The sequence below is a fragment of the Pholis gunnellus genome (assembly GCF_910591455.1).
Source record: "Pholis gunnellus genome assembly, chromosome: 7".
Classification (NCBI taxonomy): domain Eukaryota; kingdom Metazoa; phylum Chordata; class Actinopteri; order Perciformes; family Pholidae; genus Pholis; species Pholis gunnellus.
This window is the reverse complement of record NC_136533.1, coordinates 15,344,920-15,366,535: the sequence shown is the minus strand read 5'-3', so window position 1 is coordinate 15,366,535 and position 21,616 is coordinate 15,344,920. Positions and strand designations below refer to the sequence as shown.

General features: G+C 41.8%; 2 protein-coding genes across 2 annotated transcripts in view; both read left to right on the top strand.

Annotated features, from left to right (window-relative positions):
- The first annotated feature begins 1,272 nt into the window (after window positions 1-1,272).
- On the top strand, window positions 1,273-10,394 carry LOC306698562 (guanine nucleotide-binding protein G(i) subunit alpha-1). Its single transcript, XM_079162922.1, has 9 exons — window positions 1,273-1,742; window positions 4,813-4,855; window positions 5,869-6,010; window positions 6,934-7,091; window positions 7,216-7,344; window positions 7,788-7,917; window positions 8,015-8,168; window positions 9,022-9,214; window positions 9,309-10,394. The coding sequence occupies exons 1-8, from the start codon at window positions 1,625-1,627 to the stop codon at window positions 9,210-9,212; spliced, it is 1,065 nt and encodes a 354-aa protein (XP_079019048.1). The 5' UTR covers window positions 1,273-1,624; the 3' UTR covers window positions 9,213-9,214; window positions 9,309-10,394.
- Window positions 10,395-15,358: 4,964 nt separating this feature from the next.
- Window positions 15,359-21,616, top strand: part of magi2b (membrane associated guanylate kinase, WW and PDZ domain containing 2b) — a gene marked incomplete at both ends in the record, with an annotated part of 71,457 nt that continues 65,199 nt past the window's right edge. Inside the window, one exon of the mRNA XM_079163240.1 lies at window positions 15,359-15,656. Within this exon, the coding sequence (XP_079019366.1) occupies window positions 15,359-15,656 (298 nt within the window). The remainder of the gene's footprint in view (window positions 15,657-21,616) is intronic.

The following is a 21,616-nucleotide window of genomic DNA, read 5'->3' as shown; positions in this document are numbered from 1 at the left end:
CCACCGGTCATTTGAATTCCTGGATGTGGTGATGGAGTTAGCCTAACCACAGGGTGTAACCCTTGTTTGTGTCCCTTTATCACCTGACAGGGATGCCCTGCACTAAAGGACATCAGGCCTTCTCCAACCGAGCAACATCTCTCTGTAAACAAAAACATTTCCTTTCAACTAGATATTCTTATAGTTGGAATGACAAATATAATATATGTTTTTATATGAGATGTTCAGTAAATCTTGTGAAAGAAATGAAATAAGAAATGAAAGTCACCTACATCACATGTTTATTTACTTACTCTGTTTAAATACGTCAGATTCTCAAATAGCAGAACCTTTCAACACTGAAAGTGTCTCTGTTTGTGCAGTACGTGTCTGAGCTGCATATGCAAACATGTTACTGAGGATTGGCATCTCATGACAGAGCCTTGCAACGCAAATCTGCATGGACAATATGCATCACTGATCTCTTGCACTCCTACTCATGTGTTGCAAACTCATCCAGCTGCTGATTTGCTTGTCTAGTTGTCTGATAGTTTTTTTTGTTATATGGCAATAAAATACAGTATACTGTAATCTTTCAAAATTAAAAACTGGTCAGAAATCCACAGAAGCCCACCAGAAAAAGTAAATAACTGATTAAAAGGGTTAGTTACGTAGGGTAACAATGACAATACTTGTGGTAAATAAAAATGATGAGATAGTGAGTCACAAAGTGAAAATGATGACATATTTCAATATTTTGAATATTAAATCAAAATGATGAGATACAAATCTAAAGTATGACATAGTAGGCAATAGTCTAACATTTGAGACGCCAAGTTTCTATTTTAATGTATTAATTCTCAACAGCTTTGACATTATTGAGTAGAAATGTCCACTTAGTAAGTTAACATTATGAGAAAGGCCAAGGCTACAAAATCTATAATTGGAACCATTAAATTGAAATTAAGAATCCGAAGTCAACATTGTGTAATTTAGAGTCAAATTTAGAAAACCGCGATTTTAGACGACCTTCTCATGTGCAGTCTGTGTAAACGACTAACTCAATTAAATCAAAATGCAAGTTCGCCACTATTTCATTATTGTTTTCAAAGAAACTAAAATGTTTGACTTTCCATACGTATGTTTACTTCGATCCTGCCTATGTTTTCATGTGTTTTCTTTTTTCTTTTCTTGGAGTAAATGGTTCACAGCAGACTGAAATAAGAAGCTTAAACACTTAAAAGAAGCCTGTTGCTCTGTCACGCATGCGCAATTCACAGGTATGCGCGAAGAACAGGAAGCGAACAATTTGTTGCCGTCTACTCTTTTTCTTTGAATGATTCTGGCATTAACCGAGCCCTTTGGGTTACTAATGTTAGTTGAAACACAACCAGGAGAGCCAGCTGTCGTGAAAGCCGCACGTTGTGGTTAGTTAAAATTTGAGTCTTGGCTGTGGAATCGGAAGCTTGAGTGCAAGGGCGTGTTTGAATCTCAAGTGTTGGAGAGACCAGACACACACCGCCTCCTCCTCCTCCTCCTCCTCACTAGATGCTAGCTCGGTAGCCTCTGCGTGTTGTTTCACTCCTAGTTACAGTTGGGTTATAGTCTGCATTTTGTATTTATTCGGAGGTCAGTTTAAAGGAAGATGGGATGTACTCTGAGCACGGACGACAAGGCGGCGCAGGAGCGGAGCAAGATGATCGACAGGAACCTGCGGGACGACGGAGAGAAGGCTGCCCGGGAGGTCAAGCTGCTGCTGCTCGGTGAGAGAAAGATGGATGGACGGAGGGACTCTGTCTATTTGCTGGAGAGGGACTTTCCTGAAGCCCACCGTCTGATGCAAACTTAAACCCAACCTGTTACATATTAAAACATGTTTCTGTACCGACGTTAGCTCAAATATAAGTTTATTCTAGCTACGTCCACGTTAAATAACATGGCGGGGTTAAGTTAGAGGAAACAAAAAAGTGGTAGTTTGAGACATTTCAGGGCTTCTTATGAATGGGGGTGGTTCAGTTCGCTATAAAGTTAGTGCTGCTTGATTTTATTTATTTTTCTCCTCAGCAAATGAAATCAGCGCATTCAATAAACAATGGATCAGTTCGCTGAGTGATTAGTTTAACGTTAGTTCCCACAGTAGCTGCTAGGCGTTACTTCCCATCGCGAAGTCAGTAAGCTAATTTAGCTAATCAGTTAGCTCCTGAGCTAGGTTAGCCCACCAGTGGTAGCTTGGATTAGTTAGCTCATAGACAGTTTAACCTTAAACGGTGTCTGGGATTATATATTTTAAACCGCCCGTCCAATAACGGCGGGACTGTTGTGGTTCGTATTACATATTGTCTACATTATTACAGTTTAAATTACAGTAGCCACCCATCAGATAAACACTAACGTAGCGTTAACGTTACTTTAGGCCGGGTCACTCTGTTGCTACAGACTGAAAGACACTAGCTCATGTTTTTGGGGCACATTATGAATAAATGTCCCACAATGCAACGTAAACGTTGGCGTTTGTGAGAATTTCGATTAATACGGTGGGTTTAGAGGTCATACCATCTGGTAAACTTGTCTGTTTCTCATAACTCCAGAGCTGAAAGGAAGGCTTAGCAAAAACAGATTTGCAATTATGAGTTAAAATATACATTACATTTTATTAGTAAGGTAATGATATCAGTTGTATGACTAATGCAGATTTCATACTCTATTTAATCTAAAATGAGGTATACTGATAGTGTGGTCATTTGAATACGATGGTCAATAGGACAGGGACCTTGCACACTAATCAGCTGGAACAGGCAAATATGTTGATCACTGAACTGTAATACTTCCTTTGTGTTTTGTTAACAGACATCATTCAAGTCATAGAAGGCTAAAACAATGACTAATCAGATGATCACGTCCCTATATCAATATTACATCGCTGTGTTATCTGGAAATGTTTTAAGAGAAGTAGCCACACCTTCTCTAATCTTCCTGGTAGCGGATGACCACTGCAGGCTGTCTCCGTCTTTTGGGCAAGAGGTTGCATAGCAACATTTGCAGCCCGGCTGACTGCAATAAGCATCTGTGGCAACTATACACACACAACAGAGGAGGCTAGTGCATGCTAGCCGGGGGGCTACCTGGATCATGCCGTCTACGAGCAGTTTCTCCGAAAAATGCAACCGTAATCTGTGTCTTTTAAGTCGAGCTCTGCCCAGACACGTCTTTGTGTCATCACAGGTCTGTTTTCTGACACTCTACAACGCTCAGCCGCAGCAGTCGGTTCTTGTATGTTTGTGCGTCATTTGAGACGGACCTGATTTGAATTTTCATGGTTAATGTCTCCCCCCCCCCCCCCCGTCACGATTCCCACCAGCACCTGTGTGAGACGTCAGGGATTAGTTTGTGGATTTGTTGTCTGACGGGGCAATTACCTTATGTCACATGGATGTATTTCACATTTGTGGGATGTTTTTTTTTATATATACCGTGTGAGTGTTTCTTAGCAAGACAGAGAGATGTGCAGCTTTACCTTGCATGCTTATAGCAGCTCTGCCAGACAACCCACCGGGGGTGTTTGCAATAAGGCAGTAATCTGCAACTGACATGCTCTTGAGACGAGTGTTTTGAGTGGTAGGACTGCCTCGGATGCACAAATGCAAATCGTAAAGATTGATGTTTGTTTGTGTTGCGGCATTTCTGCCAACCAGAGCATTAAAAAGCAGCACAGAGGAGAGGCACAGTGCTTATTGTTCACTGGGGAGATGTCTGCGTCTCACATGGCTAGAGGGGAATGTGTGTTGCCTGGTCCAATGTGGCCCTATAAAGCATCCTAGCTCTGCCATAAACTTGAACCATTTTACTTCTTCCACTTTTGGCCATGATTTCCATCCCTCAAGCTCCTCAATTTCATCAGCTGAGTGAGGCGTGAGAGTGTGTGTTTGTAAATCAAAGTTAAGTGTGTCGTGATCTTTGCAGTAATGTTAGCTCTGCGTCTGCGGTGCATGGCTGTTTATCTTATGGGACGATAAACTGGTGAACAGTTCTCCTCACCAGGGAGCTGAGAGTCCCTGCAGAGGCACGGTAATTAAAATGTTGTTTGCTCAGCATGATGCATGATCTGTATCTCACAGGGAGTTGGAGCTGTATGAGAGACTATATACCAAACACATTTTTGGCTTATTCAAACAGATCACAGGCTTGCACAATTGTGTGTTTCTTAACTTTTACTTGTGTTGTATGTTGTTCTCTCATAAATCATATTGTTTGTATGAGAAGCATCTGAAAGCTCTGAGTCCAGCCGGCCAGTCTGATGCCGCGTTAGTTTGTAACCCAGGGATGTTTAAGCTTTGTATAATCTCATTGACGGAGGATCCAGTTAATTAATCCAATTACCCTGTGACCTGGCGAAACAGAGTCTTAGACACGTCTTCAGTGCATTATCTGTGATTGTGTAGCCTCTGATGTGTTGCAACTTAAAGTGAACCCACTTATGTACTTGACAGGATATAAGCTGCCATTATATCTCGGAAATGTAGCGTCTGATTGTTGTGTTTTGACAGGAAGGCTGCACATCAACATATTGATTGCTTTACTTGGTTTATAACTCTGGACATGTTTGTTCACACGGTGCATAAATGAATAACAGTAGGGGCTGTGACAATGGACACAAACCAGAATGATCCCATCAAGTATTCTGATACCACACAGATATGGAAGCCTCATGTCAGAGGGGTTTGTGAATACTGTACCTACTTGTCTGACATCTGTGATTTGTACTTAAAATAATTAACATCATGCAACTGTTTCCACTATAATTCAATGTCCTGTGCCATCTGTTCTCTGTTTCAGGTGCTGGAGAGTCTGGGAAAAGTACAATTGTCAAACAGATGAAGTAAGTGTCAACACCTTAACATTTAACACCTTTTCCATCCCTTTGACTCACCTCGGACTGCAAAACAAATGGCACATTTTACTATAGCTGCACCAGATCACTAGACACAGCTGTGATATTAGCAATCAACAGGTGAGAAACTCTTGTCACCTTTCCCCACACTATGGACAGTCAGTATTTTTATCTAGTAAATTGAGATATTGGACACCTAATTATCATCTTTATAGCTGGCATGTATTATGTTGAATAACACATGTTTTATATTAATTTAAAGGTGGAGCGTGGCGTTGTTGGATTTCTAGCAAATCGTAGTGTCAGTCTTTTTAGTGTGACTCACCGGATGTAGGCTGTGGGGTTATTCCTGCCATTGGCCGCATATTTCACATATTCCTCCCCTTCCACTATCTGCGCTATGAATTATGCGAGGACACCGTTGCTGCTCCATGTGCTTAGTGCCACCCAAGACCATCGTGATGGATTTAAAGAATTTCAAACGAGCCAGATCAGTTTTCACCGTTAGCCGAATGCTAATGTGTTGAGCCAGACGTTTCTTTAGCGCTGACATAGCGCTGTGGAGAAAGGTCTGGCTATTCGACACTAATAAATGTTCAATGAGTATATTATTTTAGTTTTACTAGGTATAATTAAAAACTAATTGTTTAAACATGACTCTTAACTTAAAAAAATCAAGTCTCATGACAAATCAGAATGAAAAGTCGTAAAAAGATGTATTACCCTCAGTCTCTTTTAAAAACGATTTAAAAGGCATTTAACATTTTTTTTTTTTCATCCATGAATGTGATTTGTGAATGCGAAACATTTCTCAGTTTGTCTCCTCCCTTTTTAAACACTTTTTCCCATAAACCTAAACAATGTAGTTGTATGGTTTGCCCTGAAACGCAATCCATTCTCAGCCAATAACTGCCAGTCGATTATAATAATCTATTTTATGAACAAATCCATGAAAAAGCTACTTGGAGACAAAGTGCTAATGCCCTCTGGTTGTGTGCCAGGATCATCCATGAAGCGGGCTACTCAGAGGAGGAGTGTAAGCAGTACAAGGCCGTGGTCTACAGCAACACCATCCAGTCCATTATCGCCATCATCAGAGCGATGGGACGCCTCAAGATTGACTTTGCTGATTCAGCCAGAGCGGTGAGTGTGATAAAAACTAGGCTGGCATTTACACTGTTCTCGGGACATTACGGGTTGCATTTCTGTGCATTTATATAGGTCAGTGCTGTGAGGGCAACAACGAGTTAGTCATATGTCACCCTTCCCTACTGGGCTAATTTCTTCTCACTTCCTCCTCTGCAGCAGGTCAGACAGAGCTGGTAGGGATTTAGTCTCACATTCAGAGCGCGTCATTGAAGCGGAGGCTTACTGACACGAGAACTGTCTGTGGGCCCTTGAGTTGATACGGTCACACTGCTGTGTGTGCTTGTTCATGGACAGAGTTTTACAGGAATAATCAACAACATTTCTGTTTCCCTTGAGTTTTGTTGACTCTGTGCTCATTGGTTTTGTGTAAGTGAGTTTGTATGTTATTTGCACGACATGCTTCATATAATTCTGGGTAATTTTCATTTCTTGTTTTTGTTAAAGCGGACTTCTGTTTCATTTTGTGAACCTGTGTTTCCCTGGCATAACAAGTGGTTTAGTCATTGCTTCAGCGTGACTGGCCTGGCCCTGTCATCGTGACCAATTTTACACCCAAAGCTTTTCCTTGTTGATTTTATGCTCTTACAGATATTTGTTTTTTTGGCCACTGACCTGCTTAATGCTGTGTAGCTTTTATAACCCAATTTCATGCAAAGTGTCATGGCTAAAAGGACTGTTTGTCATCTTTAATTCATAGAGAGAGCTCCAACTGTGCTTTCATGAAAAATGATTGCCACTGATTTAATCCAAATTCAGTCCGTTAGGATTAATACATTATTGAACCGAATCTAATGTAATTGATGGTTCAAAGAAATCTTTGTGTCTTTTGGCATTGAATGCACTGTAAACTCAGTCTTGCGTGTATATGAATAAAATTGTGGATCACGACTGTAATTGGAGGGGCTTTGTCTCGTTAGGATGATGCGCGGCAGCTGTTCGTCCTGGCAGGTTCAGCAGAAGAGGGCTTCATGACAGGCGAGCTAGCCGGGGTCATCCAGCGGCTGTGGAAGGATGGAGGCGTTCAGGCCTGCTTCAGCCGCTCCCGGGAGTATCAGCTCAATGACTCTGCAGCATAGTGAGTGGACTGCACTGCATACAGGAACCAGAGTGGGACTGTGCAGAATAACATTCTCAAGTCTTAGTCTGCAAACATCTGTATAACGTTTCTAATCTATCCGTCTCTCTTTTCTCCTCCAAAGCTACCTGAACGACTTGGACAGGATATCCCACGGTGCTTATGTGCCCACCCAACAGGATGTGCTGAGGACCAGAGTCAAAACCACTGGTATTGTGGAAACGCACTTCACGTTCAAGGACCTGCACTTCAAGTCAGTACAACCGCCACAATCAGTCCAGTCACTTAACTGTATGATGACTCGGAGTCGCCTCCCACGTCTCCAGATTCGTTCACTGATTCTAAAAGGTCTGGTGTTGTTTTCACTGACGGCTGTTTCCGTGGGTTGGAGAAACATTTGGCCAATCAGAATACTGACACTGACAGGCATGTCACTTACGTAGTCGTTTTGTTTGCCTCTCTAAAAGCAGTCAATTACGGGCACCTGGTAGGAAGAACTGGCACTGAAGATCAAAGAGTTGGCATATTATTGTCATAAGGTGCTCTACACTTCAGTAAAGCCTCCGTAGATGTTGTGGTAAAACACCATGGCTACACGGAAATGTGGAATTATTAACAGCTGACAGGATGAAGAGTCGATGTTGGGAGGCGTCTTGTTTGTGTGGTATATCATTTATACCTGTGGTCTCTCTGCAGAATGTTTGATGTCGGCGGACAGAGATCAGAGAGGAAGAAGTGGATCCATTGTTTTGAGGGAGTCACCGCCATCATCTTCTGTGTGGCTCTGAGTGACTACGACCTGGTGCTGGCCGAGGACGAGGAGATGGTTAGACCCGTCCGACCTACACATGGCCCGATTCATTTGTTTGTTCAGCTTCTCTGGTTGGTTACCACTGTGTGTGTCTCTCTCTCCTCTCCTTCAGAATCGAATGCATGAGAGCATGAAGCTGTTCGACTCCATCTGCAACAACAAGTGGTTCACAGACACCTCCATCATCCTCTTCCTCAACAAGAAAGACCTGTTTGAGGAAAAGATCAAAAAGAGCCCTCTCACAATCTGCTACCCAGAGTATGCAGGTGAGAGATTGAGACACACACACACACACACACACACACTCTACAGAGACTCTCGATGCAGAGCAGGTGTGTTTTACATGCAAATACTGTACTTTGTATGTTGGTGTCGCACCTAAACCATTAAGTCCAGCCAAGTATATTTGGTGTTTATTAGTGGCTGTCTGCAGGTCCTTAACATCCTAAAACTGTCTTCAGTCAGACAAATTCAATGGCTTGAAAGGTTTTATTAACAAAACAACACACTACACAAGTTGAAGGCAACAAGTAGTTTAATGTCATTTTTCTACAAACCTATGCCATCATAATCATTACAATAATGCTACACGTATAACATTCTACATAATCTAACATTCTCTTAGTGATATTTTCCTGTTAGTCAGCCCCTTGTTGCCACTCAAAGGCGTGGCAGTCTCTGCAGATGACACAGAAATGTGTCTTTATGCTGCTCTCTGCTCTGCTCCTGAACTGAACTGTGTGGGCTGCTTCATGTTTTTAACAATGTGTCCTTTGTTGGATTTGTTGATACTCAGATTTCACAGATGTATCCATATTATCAAAATCTTTAGTAGGAAAAAAAAAAGCTCTCCACATTTGATTTGTATAAACTGTTAAAAATAATGTTTACTTGTTAAGCTATGATGTAAATAGCCAGCAACAAAGTGTCAGTGAAGCTAACATATTATTACATAGTGGGTTTTAATTATTTGACAGTAAATCATTTTATATTTTTTTGTTCTATGTTGCAAATAAAAAAAAAGAATTAAGGTCTCAAATTTGATTTGAGGAAACTCTTCGTTGTGACATTTTTGTGCTCTATTTCTCTCCTAATTGTGTCGTCTTCGTCCTCCGTCAGGCTCCAACACCTACGAAGAGGCAGCCGCTTACATTCAGTGCCAGTTTGAGGACCTGAACAAGAGAAAGGACACAAAGGAGATCTACACCCACTTCACCTGCGCCACGGACACCAAGAACGTGCAGTTTGTGTTTGATGCCGTCACTGACGTCATCATCAAGAACAACCTGAAGGACTGTGGCCTTTTCTGAAGGTAACGCCTGCCGCTCCACGGACGTGCCGGGCGAACAGTGAGGTCCGTCACGCTGTCCTCCCTGTAATCACTTTGGTTTCCTCTTTTCTTTCAGGCAGCCTGGTTGCTGGCATGCCGAGTGACTTTATTCAAGGGGACTCTGACTGGAGGGAACCTCATGGACCCTGCTGAGAATGTCACTTTTAACCTCTTATTAACTTATGTTCATCTCTAAAAGTTTTAAAGACGGTGTGTAGAAAAACATCTTGTGTAAAATATATTTGTACGACTGTCTATGGCTGGGGATTTTTCACAGTTTTTAAAATGTGCTTGTTTTACCTTTTTATTATCATTATTTTAAATTTTTATATAAAAAGGGGGGCCTTGACTTTTTTTTTTGTCCATGAATGAACACTTTTTGTCTTTTGTTTGTAGGTCCTTGTGCCTTGCATGCTTTAGTTGCAGTGCGTTTATCATTGTTAAGTTAGATGTTAGGTTTATGTAAATGTTACCATTGAACTCTTCCCAAGCCGCCCCTCTGCCCCCGAGTTCATATTACCTATTTTTTTTCTGATGGTTTCATTGTCGCATAATTTTTTGCGTCCTTGGACAAACCAAACAAGACCAAGTCACTCTGTAGACCAATTCACTCTGACATACTGTGAGAGGTGTGTGTAAACCTTTTTCGGATGTGTGATTTGCATGTGTGCTGCGAGTGGGAGCTTTGTTTTGATTGAGGCCAAAAGCCAGAATGAGTGATTGTGTGTGCGTGTGAGAATGTGTGCACAATATAAAACAAAGGGACTTTATTCCTCTACTTGTCATCCTCTTTCAAAGTTTTATTTTTCTAAGCGACCAAAAAGAAGCTACTCTCTGTAATTAACGAGTGCACGTTGTTGGTGTGCCGCTACAAACTGTAACATTCCTTATTGAATCAAGAAGCAAAGAGAAGCTTTGAAAAGAGGATGCCAATGGCGGCCTTGTAGCAGACAGTAGGACCATATGTAGATCTGTGTTCAGTGCATAGACAGACGGAGACATGGCTGGGTGCACTGTTATTGATCATGTGTGATGGTTTCAAGTTACATATCCCCCCTAGACTCCCAACCCTCTGTTTCCATTGGATGGGCACATTAGTGGACTAATCTCCATGATTTTGCTAATAAAAAAAAGCTGCTATGGTAAAACCATGGCAACTTATGCAACAAACTCGTATTTCTCTGAACTTTCTTTGTGTGGGAATAACAGATGTGATGATACAGCAGAAAGTTTAAAGTTCAACTACATTTATGAAAAACGCATACTTTTGCTGTTTCGATCAATTTAAGTTGCTCTCATCAGATTCAGAGATGCCAAATATCACATTTTGTTTCCAGAAGTACAGAAAGCAGCTTTTGTGTAATGTCTGGTACAGTGAGCAGCAGAAAGTGGTCGGGGGCAAATTCATGAATACAAAGTGGCATATTCTCAACAGATCCCCTCTAGACATGTTCAAAGACTTTCAGAAATACTCTGCTCTGCTTAATAATGTGTCTGATATGGTCTGTAGACAAATAATCCAGTATGCTACTTGCAAATTCTTAAAATAAAAGCTGCTCCTTACAAAGTACATAAGCGCATGTGCTGGTCACAAGATCTCTCCTACTTCTCTGAAAAGTTTTTGTGTATTCATCCTGCAAGTCTCAAATCACATTTGGAAAATTGCATTTCTACCAAACTAGTTGTGATGTCACAAAGCATCTCAAAAGTGTCAAATTGAGATTTAAGGTGAGAACAGAGAAACTCTCCTCCTCCGGCAGATGAGTGTGAAAACAGCCCTTTAGTCTAAAACTGCACATAAAATCACTCTGCATAGTAAAGGTTCAACATATTTTTAAGTGGAGAGAGACTTTAATATTTATCCTTCAACTAAAACCCAGTTCAGGATTCAGTCATCTGCCAGTAAAGTTCAACAGTAAATAGTTCCCTCTAGTGGTCCAGTAGTGTAACTGCTTGTAATGACAAAGCCTGATTGCTGCTTGATGATCACAAAGGAGGCAACTGAGGAAAATCTAATCACCAGTTTTAATATAATTAACAGATTGTTCATGACTAAGATGTATTGGCCTCTTGTATTCAATCTCCATTGGAAACACCCCAAGATTAGGACTAATTAGTCCTGAACTAGAACGAGTGATTTTCTTCCAAGCTGTGATGATTTAAAGCAACATTGAGGCCCAGAATCTCTTCCAGCACTCATGAGCCGATCAACCGTTAAAGGAATTAGTTTAGAGATAGTGATGGGATTATCAGAACAACTGTCCTATTCCACTCGGTTTTTATTTCCATACGATGGCCACTAACATCCTACAAATGGGTCACAGCAGTGATGAGGCTGACTCCCGTCTTGCAGACTTAGCTAAGCCATCATTGCTCAAGCGTAACGATTAGGCATTAGCTGAGAGGACACTATTTTTGGGAGGCATTGTGTGATTTAAAAGCTAACTGCAGAGTCATTTAGCTAATCCCCAAAGCCCTCCCAGGAAAATCAAAGAGTGTGGATATGAAGCTTCTTCAAAACGAAGGTGTGGTTTAGGAGAGAGGAAAGAAAAGAGGATGACGACTCTATTGTGATTGTGATCAAACGGCACATGATGGCAGACTGCAGCTGACCAGGCAGGCAAAGCAATTGGAATCCAATCCATTTATATATTGTCTAAATAAGCTCTTTGAAAACGATGTGTAACAACCAGCTCATATCAGGTAAACATCTGAGAACACTAGAAGAGATACAAATCACAACTTTTGTGTTATGTTATACGATAACTATGTGTCCATGTAGGCTAGGATTGTAGTTTAGCTGGTAGGCTGCTGGATTTTTGAGGCTGATATAGATGTTTGGGAGTTAAAATATCTCTCTCTCTCTCTCTCTTTCTCTCGATAGATAGATAGATAGATAGATTACACAAACATATAGTAAGGATCCCCTGAGGAAATAGTTCAACATTTTTGGAAACACAGATCGCTATCAATATTATGTCTGTATGGTAAATATTAGAGGACAGCCAGCAGTTGGTTAGCTTAGCTTAGCACAAAGACTAGAAACATGGGTAAACAGCTAGCCTGGCTCTGTTTAAGTAACAAAATCTGCCCACCAACACTTTGAAATCTAAAGACATCAGGATTCTTGAGGTTATTAACAACATATGATCCGCTCATATTAGCTGTTCTTTTGAGTCAGGCTCTGGTGAGGAAGCCTGTGTGGTTTGGAGACTGTCTCAACTTCCTCCAGGTGTACTCTACCATCACAAGTTTCACTACATAATTAAATCTCATTGTGAGCTTGGAGAAAAAGCCAATGTGATTTAGTTGCCAATTCCCTAAAGCCATTCAGTCTAATTAACTTATTCTCTATGTGTGATGCATTTGTGTGTGTGTGTGTGTGTGTGCACATGTTTGAAAATGATTTTTAACTGCTGCTCCAGTCCAACACACCCCCGGGTTTCCAACTGCTGCCACTGTGCCGTCTATTTAACTTCAAAGTTTAAAATGATGGAGGATCGTTAATATTTTTTGTCTGCAGTCTGTTTTCTCAAAATAAAGATCACAAAGACAGGAGGAGTCGGTGCACTCTGTTGAAAGTGAATGAGTGTCTGTGAAGGTGACCCCACTCCCCCCCCTTGTCTTTGCCGAGCAATAGAAAACAACTTAGTGTGCATTTCTTACCTAACAGCAAATGCATGAAGCAGAGAGTCAACGAAGGAGGCAGTGAGCTAAATCCATATAAGCTCTATTGAAATTCCCCCTCTGAGTGCGCAGACTGCCTCGTGTTATTGTATTTTTGCCTTCTGTTGTTGGCAGTCTGCTTTAGGATGCTCATTACTTTCTGTCTATAATGATGATATGAATTAATATCCTTTTCTTTCTTCTTCCTCCCCCTCCCAGTGTTTGCAGAGTCACAAATATGGTCACAGACAGTCTGCGTAGGCCTCTACGGATGCTTCATGGCGTGCACAATCGCACCCAATAAAACAACTTTCTTTTTTGGATCATTAATATTTTGGCAGAAAGAGAAAGATTTGATGGAGTTGTTGCAGCTCTCAGAGAAAAATAAAAGATAAAGCATGCTCTGTTTTCAAAACTATATGTTTCTCCCTCGAGCCATTGCATACCACTATGACACCCAGACCAAAGGACTTCATAATGCTGTTAGGGGTTCATGTAAGCACACGACCTCCTAGCACTGTGGCTGTGTCCACATGTGAGTGGCCACACAGACACCGAGAGCGACTGCTGCATTCTGTCAAGAGGACATTAGAGTGGCGACGAGTTGCTTGAAGTGACTCCAAATTTAGACGCTCCAGCTCAAAGCTTCGACAGCTGATGGCTTTTCTTTTTGTTCTTCTATCGTACTTCTTTTCACAAAGGAAGGTCCAAAATAGTGAAATACTCTGATCCAGATATAGATAGATGAGCACCAGAGAAGAATTTAGTGTCCTGCACACACACAAATACTATTTATGCTACCAAAGCTACAAGGTGCCAGATCTTTATTCTACTTGAAGGAAGCATCGTCTGATTTCACGATTTAGTACACCAGTAGTTTAAAAGAGCCGGAGTTTGAGTGAAAATCTGCAGACTCTGAGTCCTCCTTAGTATATAATCCCTCAACCCGGAACTCTCTCAGTCTCAGTCCAGGCTACAGGCCTCTTGTAGCTGCAGTTCTGACATCCACCAGCAGAGGCACACATTAAGCACAGCAGGGATTCATTTCCCCTCTTGATGTATGATCTGTTAATCCAGACAGTTTTTTGGGGGATTATACCAGTACTCTTTCTTCACTGTGGTGGTTAGTCTTCAATAATCATCTAGTCTGCATCATCATCTGTTTAGAGTGTATGTCTAAAGTGTTTGCTGTGACCAGAACGCACAGCACGATGACCTAGATGCCAAGACACTGAAGTAAGTAAAGTGACAGTCAGTGCTCTTCATGGATTATTTACTGGTTGCAAATGCACAGGGGGTTGCGTACAGTAATGTAGTTTAGTAGGGAGGATACTCACATTTCAAAAGCAAACGTGCCCTTAAAACACACACACACACACACACACACATAGAGGCACTGCTGAGAGTGGCATAGAGGGACTGTCATCCTCAGTCGATTTCAGCAGCTCTTGATTTATGTGTTAAATATTGAATGAAACTTTACTTCACCCGCTTCGGAAAGTCATGCAGCCATGAAAAAGTAATGGCAACAAAAGGATTTGTCATATTTTGTTGAGCGTGGATTCATGTCATCATAGCAATTATGTAACTTTGACCAACTTAAACAGGGTGACTTTAAAACCACAAGTGCAGATGCTGTATGCTGCTTGTTTTACCCCAACATGTCAAGGTGCTAATAGAGTAAACCTGTAAAACGTTGAAGTGGGTGATGAATTTAAAAACAAACTTGCGATCAATTTACAATAATTACCACAAACGGAAGTTTGAGCCTTTGGGCTCCCTGAAGAGTCTGGGGCCCGGAGAAGTTGTTGCCAATTTAGCCCTGTTGGTAAACTAGCTTAAAAATCTGCATTGCATGCTGTATATTAAAAGCAATACTCTCAGAAAGTCTCTGCTCTCTATAGAAAAAAAAGGTGTCACATGTTAGTATGCTGCACGATCGGACTTTAAGGGAAAAAAGTCAGCCTTTTATTTCCCAAATTCCCCCAAAATGGTTGCAGATAAGCAATATGGGGTGAAGTGTATGTAATGTAGTGTACAACGATGTTCCGCCTACATGTGACCGCCTGTGATCACAGTGAGCCTGAGGAAGCGCCTCTGGCAGTGTAGTGGGAGTGAAGCGCCTCCTGTGTTATTTCCCCTCCTCTCCATCTTTTTACGCCGAACCAGAACCATTCATCTCTCCCCTCCTTCAGGCTTCACATCCGGGTCATCCGCTAGTATCTGTCTCTTGCGTCTGTGTGTGTCTGACAGTAACAATTATTTCTTCATCCGCCGCCGTGCTGTACTGCAGCCCTCCGCCCGACTGCGCGGCTCGCCGAGCGGACACTGCGCCTGGCGTGCACCGGTGATGATGGAGCCACGGGCGCTGTGAAGCTGCAGCCGGTCGCACAAAGGCAGGGATGAGACGGTAGGAGGCTTTTGCATGGGCCAGTCCGCGGTGAATAACTCGCCCTAACGATGTCTAAGAGCCTCAAGAAGAAAAACCACTGGACAAACAAAGTCCACGAAGCGGTGATCACCCGCGGGAAGGAAGGGGAGCTGGGGTTCGAGCTGAAGGGGGGCGCGGAGATCGGCCAGTTCCCCCACTTCGGCGAGGTGAAGCAGGGGAAGGGACTGATCCAGAGCGGCAAACTGGCCCAGGATGAGCTGCTGCTGGAGGTCAACAACATGCCAGTGGCCGGGCTCACCACCCGGGACGTGCTGGCCGTGATCAAACACTGCAAAGACCCGGTCCGCCTCAAATGTGTCAAGCAAGGTGAGATACGTGTGAACACGAGAGGGGCTAGTAGCGCTGATTTAAGAGGCGGGGAGGAGTGTGTGTGTGCGTGTGTGTGTGCGCTGTGTTTGTGTGTGTCGCTGGTTTGATTAAGATGCCATTTGTGCAGTCATCTGTCAGTCTGCACTAAAGGGACAAAGCACAGACCCATGCTTGGGCCTGTTTGTTATAATTACGAGACGTAATGATTGGTTTAGTCCACCAGGATCCGTTACTATAATGATTAGCCTATGGAAGCCGGGAGCAGCCGCCGTTTGTTTATCACAGTGTCGCTGGTTCGATGCCACAGCCTGGAGGGGGTGTGTCCGTTTAGGCATCACGCCACAGCCTGCGGTTTTCTTCTTTTTCGATGGAGGACAGAGCTCGTTAAACCGAACAGGCCCGCGCCGTGGATGCAACGTGTTTCTCTTTGCTGCTGTTCAGACAGACAGACAGACAGACAGACACTTTCTGTCTCATTGCTGTATAATTACGCACTGATGAAAAATTAAACTTTTGTAGCCAAATGCTTTCATACTGATCAGCTCTGTGGTCAACTTGGTGTGCTCTCCCGCCCCCCAAATTTTACACAAATTGCCTACACCCACCCACACACACACACACACACATTTTGTTTATGAAATGTTCCTGAGTTCAGAAGTGGAAAATAATTGTGCAGGTCTCTTCCAGTCATGCTTTGAGGAGCTTTTGAGTGTTTTGTTATTGTCAGCCGGTGCAGTGTTATGTGTGATTATTGTGGCCTCTAAAGCTCGAGGCTTGTTTGAATGTTTCTGAGCATAGCAGTGGATTTATGGCGACAGTGTTGACTGAGTGACCTGCTTCTGTCAGCCAGCGTAAAAGCAGACAGGGTCCCTATATACGACTAGAACATCGGATTGTATTAGCAGCGGAGGAGATAGTTATCATCACACCCTCTGAGGCTCAGTTTAAGTCCTTATAAGTGGCTATAAGGGCTGCGTTCTCAGCCATGAAATGAGCATTACAGTGGCTTGTTTCTGGGACACGAGAAGAGAATATAACAAACCAGTTTTTTTTTTATTGTTGGACAATGCCGAGTTTGCTGACAGAGGATTTGACTTCACACTCTTTGCCTGACTCTCTCAATCTCAGTGTTTCTGGGGGGTTGCGTCACTGTGATTGATTATTGAGTTCGAGCTACTGACAGTGTAAGAGTACTGTCCTGTGATGTGTGAGGGGTTAAATGCTAATGTGCACGTATCTATCCCCCTCCCTCCTCTCTTATCCATTTAAACATGAAGCTGTTTATTGAACTGCCCACCTCACACAGCTGAACGTGGTCTTTGAACGTCCTTGAGCACTCTGCTGTTTCTGCACTTGTTGTCGCCCTTCATATTTTTTGCTCTGTCTGTATCTCTTGCTGTCATTCGTCCATTTGACTTCTACCCAGTGGAGAGCAGAGTGCATTTATGGCAGTGTGCTTGCAGACAGTTGCTGACACACTTGTGGCCCGCTGAGGAATCCTCTACAGTAGAAGCAGTCCAGTCGCTCTGCTCAGAGGCCACACACGGCCAAAATCAGAGACAGATGTCCTGTCTGGTTACTCAATCGTGTCTCACTGCCCATGCGAACATGCACACACATTTACACATTTTAGCAGACTATTTCCAGTCAGGTAGAAACCCCCCTTCCGTCCCTGAGGGAGTACAATACTGACAGCACGGCCTGATGGACCTCCAGAGTGAGCTCACAGTCTGACTGTGCCCTGACCTCCTCTCACACACCGTTTCATCTGCACTCATCGCAGATTTCAGGGAACATGCACATCCAAATTCGGGATACTGCTTTGTAAGGAAGGGACTATCATACAGCTTTTACTGGCACAAACCTGTTCAATTATTTGTGGTACTGCTCCTGCATTCTCAGCCCAATATAATGTTCATATATAATATATATAGTTCTGTGTTGGCAAGTTTTCCTTGCACAGCACAACATGCAGGTGTGAGTATCTTCCACTATTGTCCAAAGACATCTTGTGCTATATAGGCTATACCGTTCAAAAGTTTGGTATCGCCGACCACAAAAGCTTGATTTGTTACAGTCAGATGGTTGAGAGGACTACTCGGTATTTTTGAATTGTTTTTCATGAATTTAGGTTGTAGAAAGTCCTCTAAATAGATTTTATTTAGTATGAAGGGTTTGCAGAAAAAGTTATGTTTTGTACATGGAGAACATAAAACTGTACAATGGTTCACCCAGATGGACAATTGAAAGGGTAGAAAGAGCCAAAGGTCCCTCTGAGCAACAGAGGAATAATAATAGAAGAAATCAGCAGCATTGTGAAAAGAAACTGGAAGCTTAGCATCAAAATGTGTGCAGATTTAAATAGCAACCGATTCCTGTTTCAGTGTCAAGTACACAATAAGGCCTTTTACAAGCTGGAATATTGTCAGTTGCGTTGCTTTAGCAAAGCGTTTCGTAAAAGGTCACAATAGAAATAGAAGGTTAGTCTAGGGATGGCGGCATTGGAATATCAGCTGAACATACAGTACTATGGACTGACTGATGAGTTTAAACCTCTTCAATCAAACCCCTGAATAGACCGCAGAAATCCCAAAGAAAAACAGCTACCCAAATATTTAGATACATATCGCAAATGCAAGTACCATGTGGTTCAATTATGATCGAGGGTCACTCCTGGACTGGAAAACAGGTATTTGGGGGTAAAAATGGTTCCAACGGTATTCTCACCTGGCATGTGACACTGTGGGCACATCAACTAAATGAAAGTTTAAAATCATTCTTCTTCTTTTTGGACCAAAACTGTTTCAAATGTTAATATCTTTGGTGTCTGAATTCTACTCTTTTTGTCTCTGTTAAACTGATCCTCAATGAAGGAAAGAAGAAAAACAAACTTTTGAATGGTAGTCTAACTAACTATGATATCAATTACTCAGTCAGTTGATGTTGTTTTGCAGAGAAATGATTTAAATGTGAGAGTAGAATTACCAGGAAAGAAATGTTTGATTCTCCATCTCAGGAGGGCTGTTATTTATTCTCCCGCTGTGTGTGTGTGTGTGAGTGTGAGTGTGTGTGAGTGTGTGTGTGTGTGTGAGTGTGAGTGTGTGTGTGTGTGTGTGCGTGCGTCAAGGGTCTCAGTTCTCTGTCATGCAAATGGTTGTGCTGCAAATAAATCTCAACTAATGGCAGTACAGCAATATAACAACACAACATTTTCACCAGCAAAACAAAATTTTTTTTGTATTTATGTAAGTAAAACTCTGCAACCTTAACATCCTATTATCTGGAGCACAGGTGCAACAAAGGAACTGGATCAAGGCTAAATTCATTTAGCTGCTTCAGTTCCAGGGTCCTGGTGTTGTACATGCTCACTGGCACACTGTCATGACTTACTGGGACACTTAAATATAACAGAGCCATCGTTAGTGTTATTAGCAACACCTGTGCTTTTCCTGCTGACAAGTCAAAACGTCTGCTGTGAAATAGGACTACAGCAATCAGTGTAACATTACATGCACTCTCTATTGAAAGGATTGTTTTTGAGCTTCAATGATAAGAATATTTCCAAATGCATTTGCAATTAAAAAACATTCATAGTTATAGATTTTCTTTTAAATGTTGGTTACCAAATGAGTTGCTGACTCTGTCCATCTGTTAGTAATTATGTGGTAAACATCTTTTGTCCGCGTTCATCAGCACCAAGCAGGAGTGAAGTGAAAACGGCTGCTGGGCTCAGTGAGGCAGATTTCTAGAAGTGCCATGAAGATCATAACCGTCGAGAGGTGTTAGAACAGTATGGAGAGAAGTGTGATTGAATGTGTGTGTGTGTGTGTGTGTGTGTAAGTGAGAAAGAGAGGTGGAGTTTCAAAATAAGAGTATGGTGAAGGTGTGAGAATACACACTTCGGAAAACAGAATATTCCGTCTTGTGATGTTTTCAGATTATGTTTAGCAGATTCCTCATTTAAAAAGTAAATAAATAATGATGTGTCTTTATTGTGCCAACTTGTCATAATAACTAATGCACAATGGACAAAATATTATGGTGATAACCTTGTCTTTCCTTTCTCCCTAATTAAGCATATTTGCTACATATTTCAGTTCACACGAGATTGTGCTTGAATGGTTTTATAATTTTTGGTTTTGTAAGCTTCCTTTAAGTGCTGCTTAGCATTAGAAAACAATATTTCTCACAATTAAATAAGTATTGAACCTATAAATAACCCAGTCCTCTTTTTGGTTGCCTTTAATTGGCATAAATAGTTTGTCATAAATAGCTATGGTGCAAATACAGTGATATTAATAATATTAATGTCAGCTATTTTTAACCTTGTATTTTTTCATTCAGATTACATTAGAGCCGTCATCCCAGGATGAATCCACAACAAATATTCTGATTTACATAACAAGAGAAAGAATATAAAAAATGCTATTTTCCCTTCCGTGGATATGAAATGCAGACTTAAAGCCAGAAACATGTCACTGCTTACTGATATTGCCTGTTTGTTCTTTCCAAATTGTGTTTTTGCCTCTCAGAGAGGAGTGTGGAGGAGAAAGACCCCATGATGTTTCATCCCTCTGAGTTTATGAGAACAATATGCGGCAGTTTCTGAGGAAAACAACATGATTTCAAACTGTTAACATGTCCTTTAACATCGAATGTGGAGCACAGCCGGCCTCGGCTAAAGCCTATATAGGCCAGGCTAGGTTAAGGAGCTCTGTATTTACTAATGAAACTGTAAACATGAATTAAGCAGATGAATAATATGAATTAGTCTTTTAAACTGTAACTTCCTTGTCCATTCCTATGACTGTACACAGCCCCCTTAGTTACTGTGGCAACACCTCAGTATCAGAAGCAGAATCATCGCTAATTAATGTTAATTTTAAAACCCTGTGAAAAAATGTCTTAGATATACCACATAGCATGTGGTGGCTGCGTTGAAGATATAATGCTAAACTGTAACGCTATAATTTTTAGGCTGAGGGTTAAGCTGCAAGTCGTACGTCATTCATTCCAACATAAACTTTGTTTGTAATGTTTGTGTCCTTAAAACTGAAAAAATCCACCTTGGACAACAAACACAGTGGTTAGATTTATGCTTTAATATTCATATATTTAAACTTCACTCTTGCATAGGAAAGGATTTGTTGAGGAGGAATAATTGATGAGTTTGGCAAATGTCACGATATCTAACAGCGTTTTTGGTGGGAGTGGGGGAGCATATAGTTTCCCCAAACAAAGTGTGTAACAGAGCTGCCATATTCTGATACATTGGTTTAGCTCCCATTTCTCTTTTCTGTAACCCTACAAAATAACATAATAAAGCTATTAGCAGGCCCCTTGCCTTTGGAAGTAGGTTAATACTGTAGGTAGAAGGTGTATCTAGTGAGTTGGACTTGCTAACGTTTACTCTATTCATACACTTTTCTCTTGCAGTTTTTGGTTCTGGAAAAAGACACCATCCTCCAAACTCAAGACATCCTGAGTATTGCATGCACAACTAGGCCTAGGCTCCCCATGCCTAGTTATAACTGTTAAGCTAAGATTGGATAAACGCAGTAAGTGGGAGGAGTTTAGCCAGCAGTAAATGTGAGCACACATCTCAGATTCGCATTTGAATGTTTCTAGAAAGTAGACCTTCGTGAATTGTTTGACGTTGTGAAGTTTCCTGACTCGGCTGTCCGTGTCGTGCCAGTCCTCTTAATGTGGGTACAGTACGGAGGGACAGATGGAGCGGAGGGAGAGAAGGCGACCTTCTTCTCCTCTTGTGTCGCTTTATTGATGAAAAGCTTGAAGAATCAGTGCATAACATCCTGCTCTGTTGGTATTAATAACTCACCAAGAGATGAGTTCTGTCAGAAGCGAAGGATGATTTTATTGAGGCTAGAAGCTGCTGCAGCACGGCTCAGAGGATCAAACTAAAGCTGAGCCAGCCAATGACCAAATATCTAACCGGT

Coding starts and splice junctions, on each gene's coding strand:
- LOC306698562 (XM_079162922.1), top strand. CDS start 1,625: ATGGGATGTACTCTGAGCACGGACGACAAGGCGGCGCAGGAGCGGAGC. Junction 6,011..6,933: donor TTGCTGATTCAGCCAGAGCG/GTGAGTGTGATA, acceptor TTGTCTCGTTAG/GATGATGCGCGGCAGCTGTT. Junction 8,169..9,021: donor CTGCTACCCAGAGTATGCAG/GTGAGAGATTGA, acceptor GTCCTCCGTCAG/GCTCCAACACCTACGAAGAG.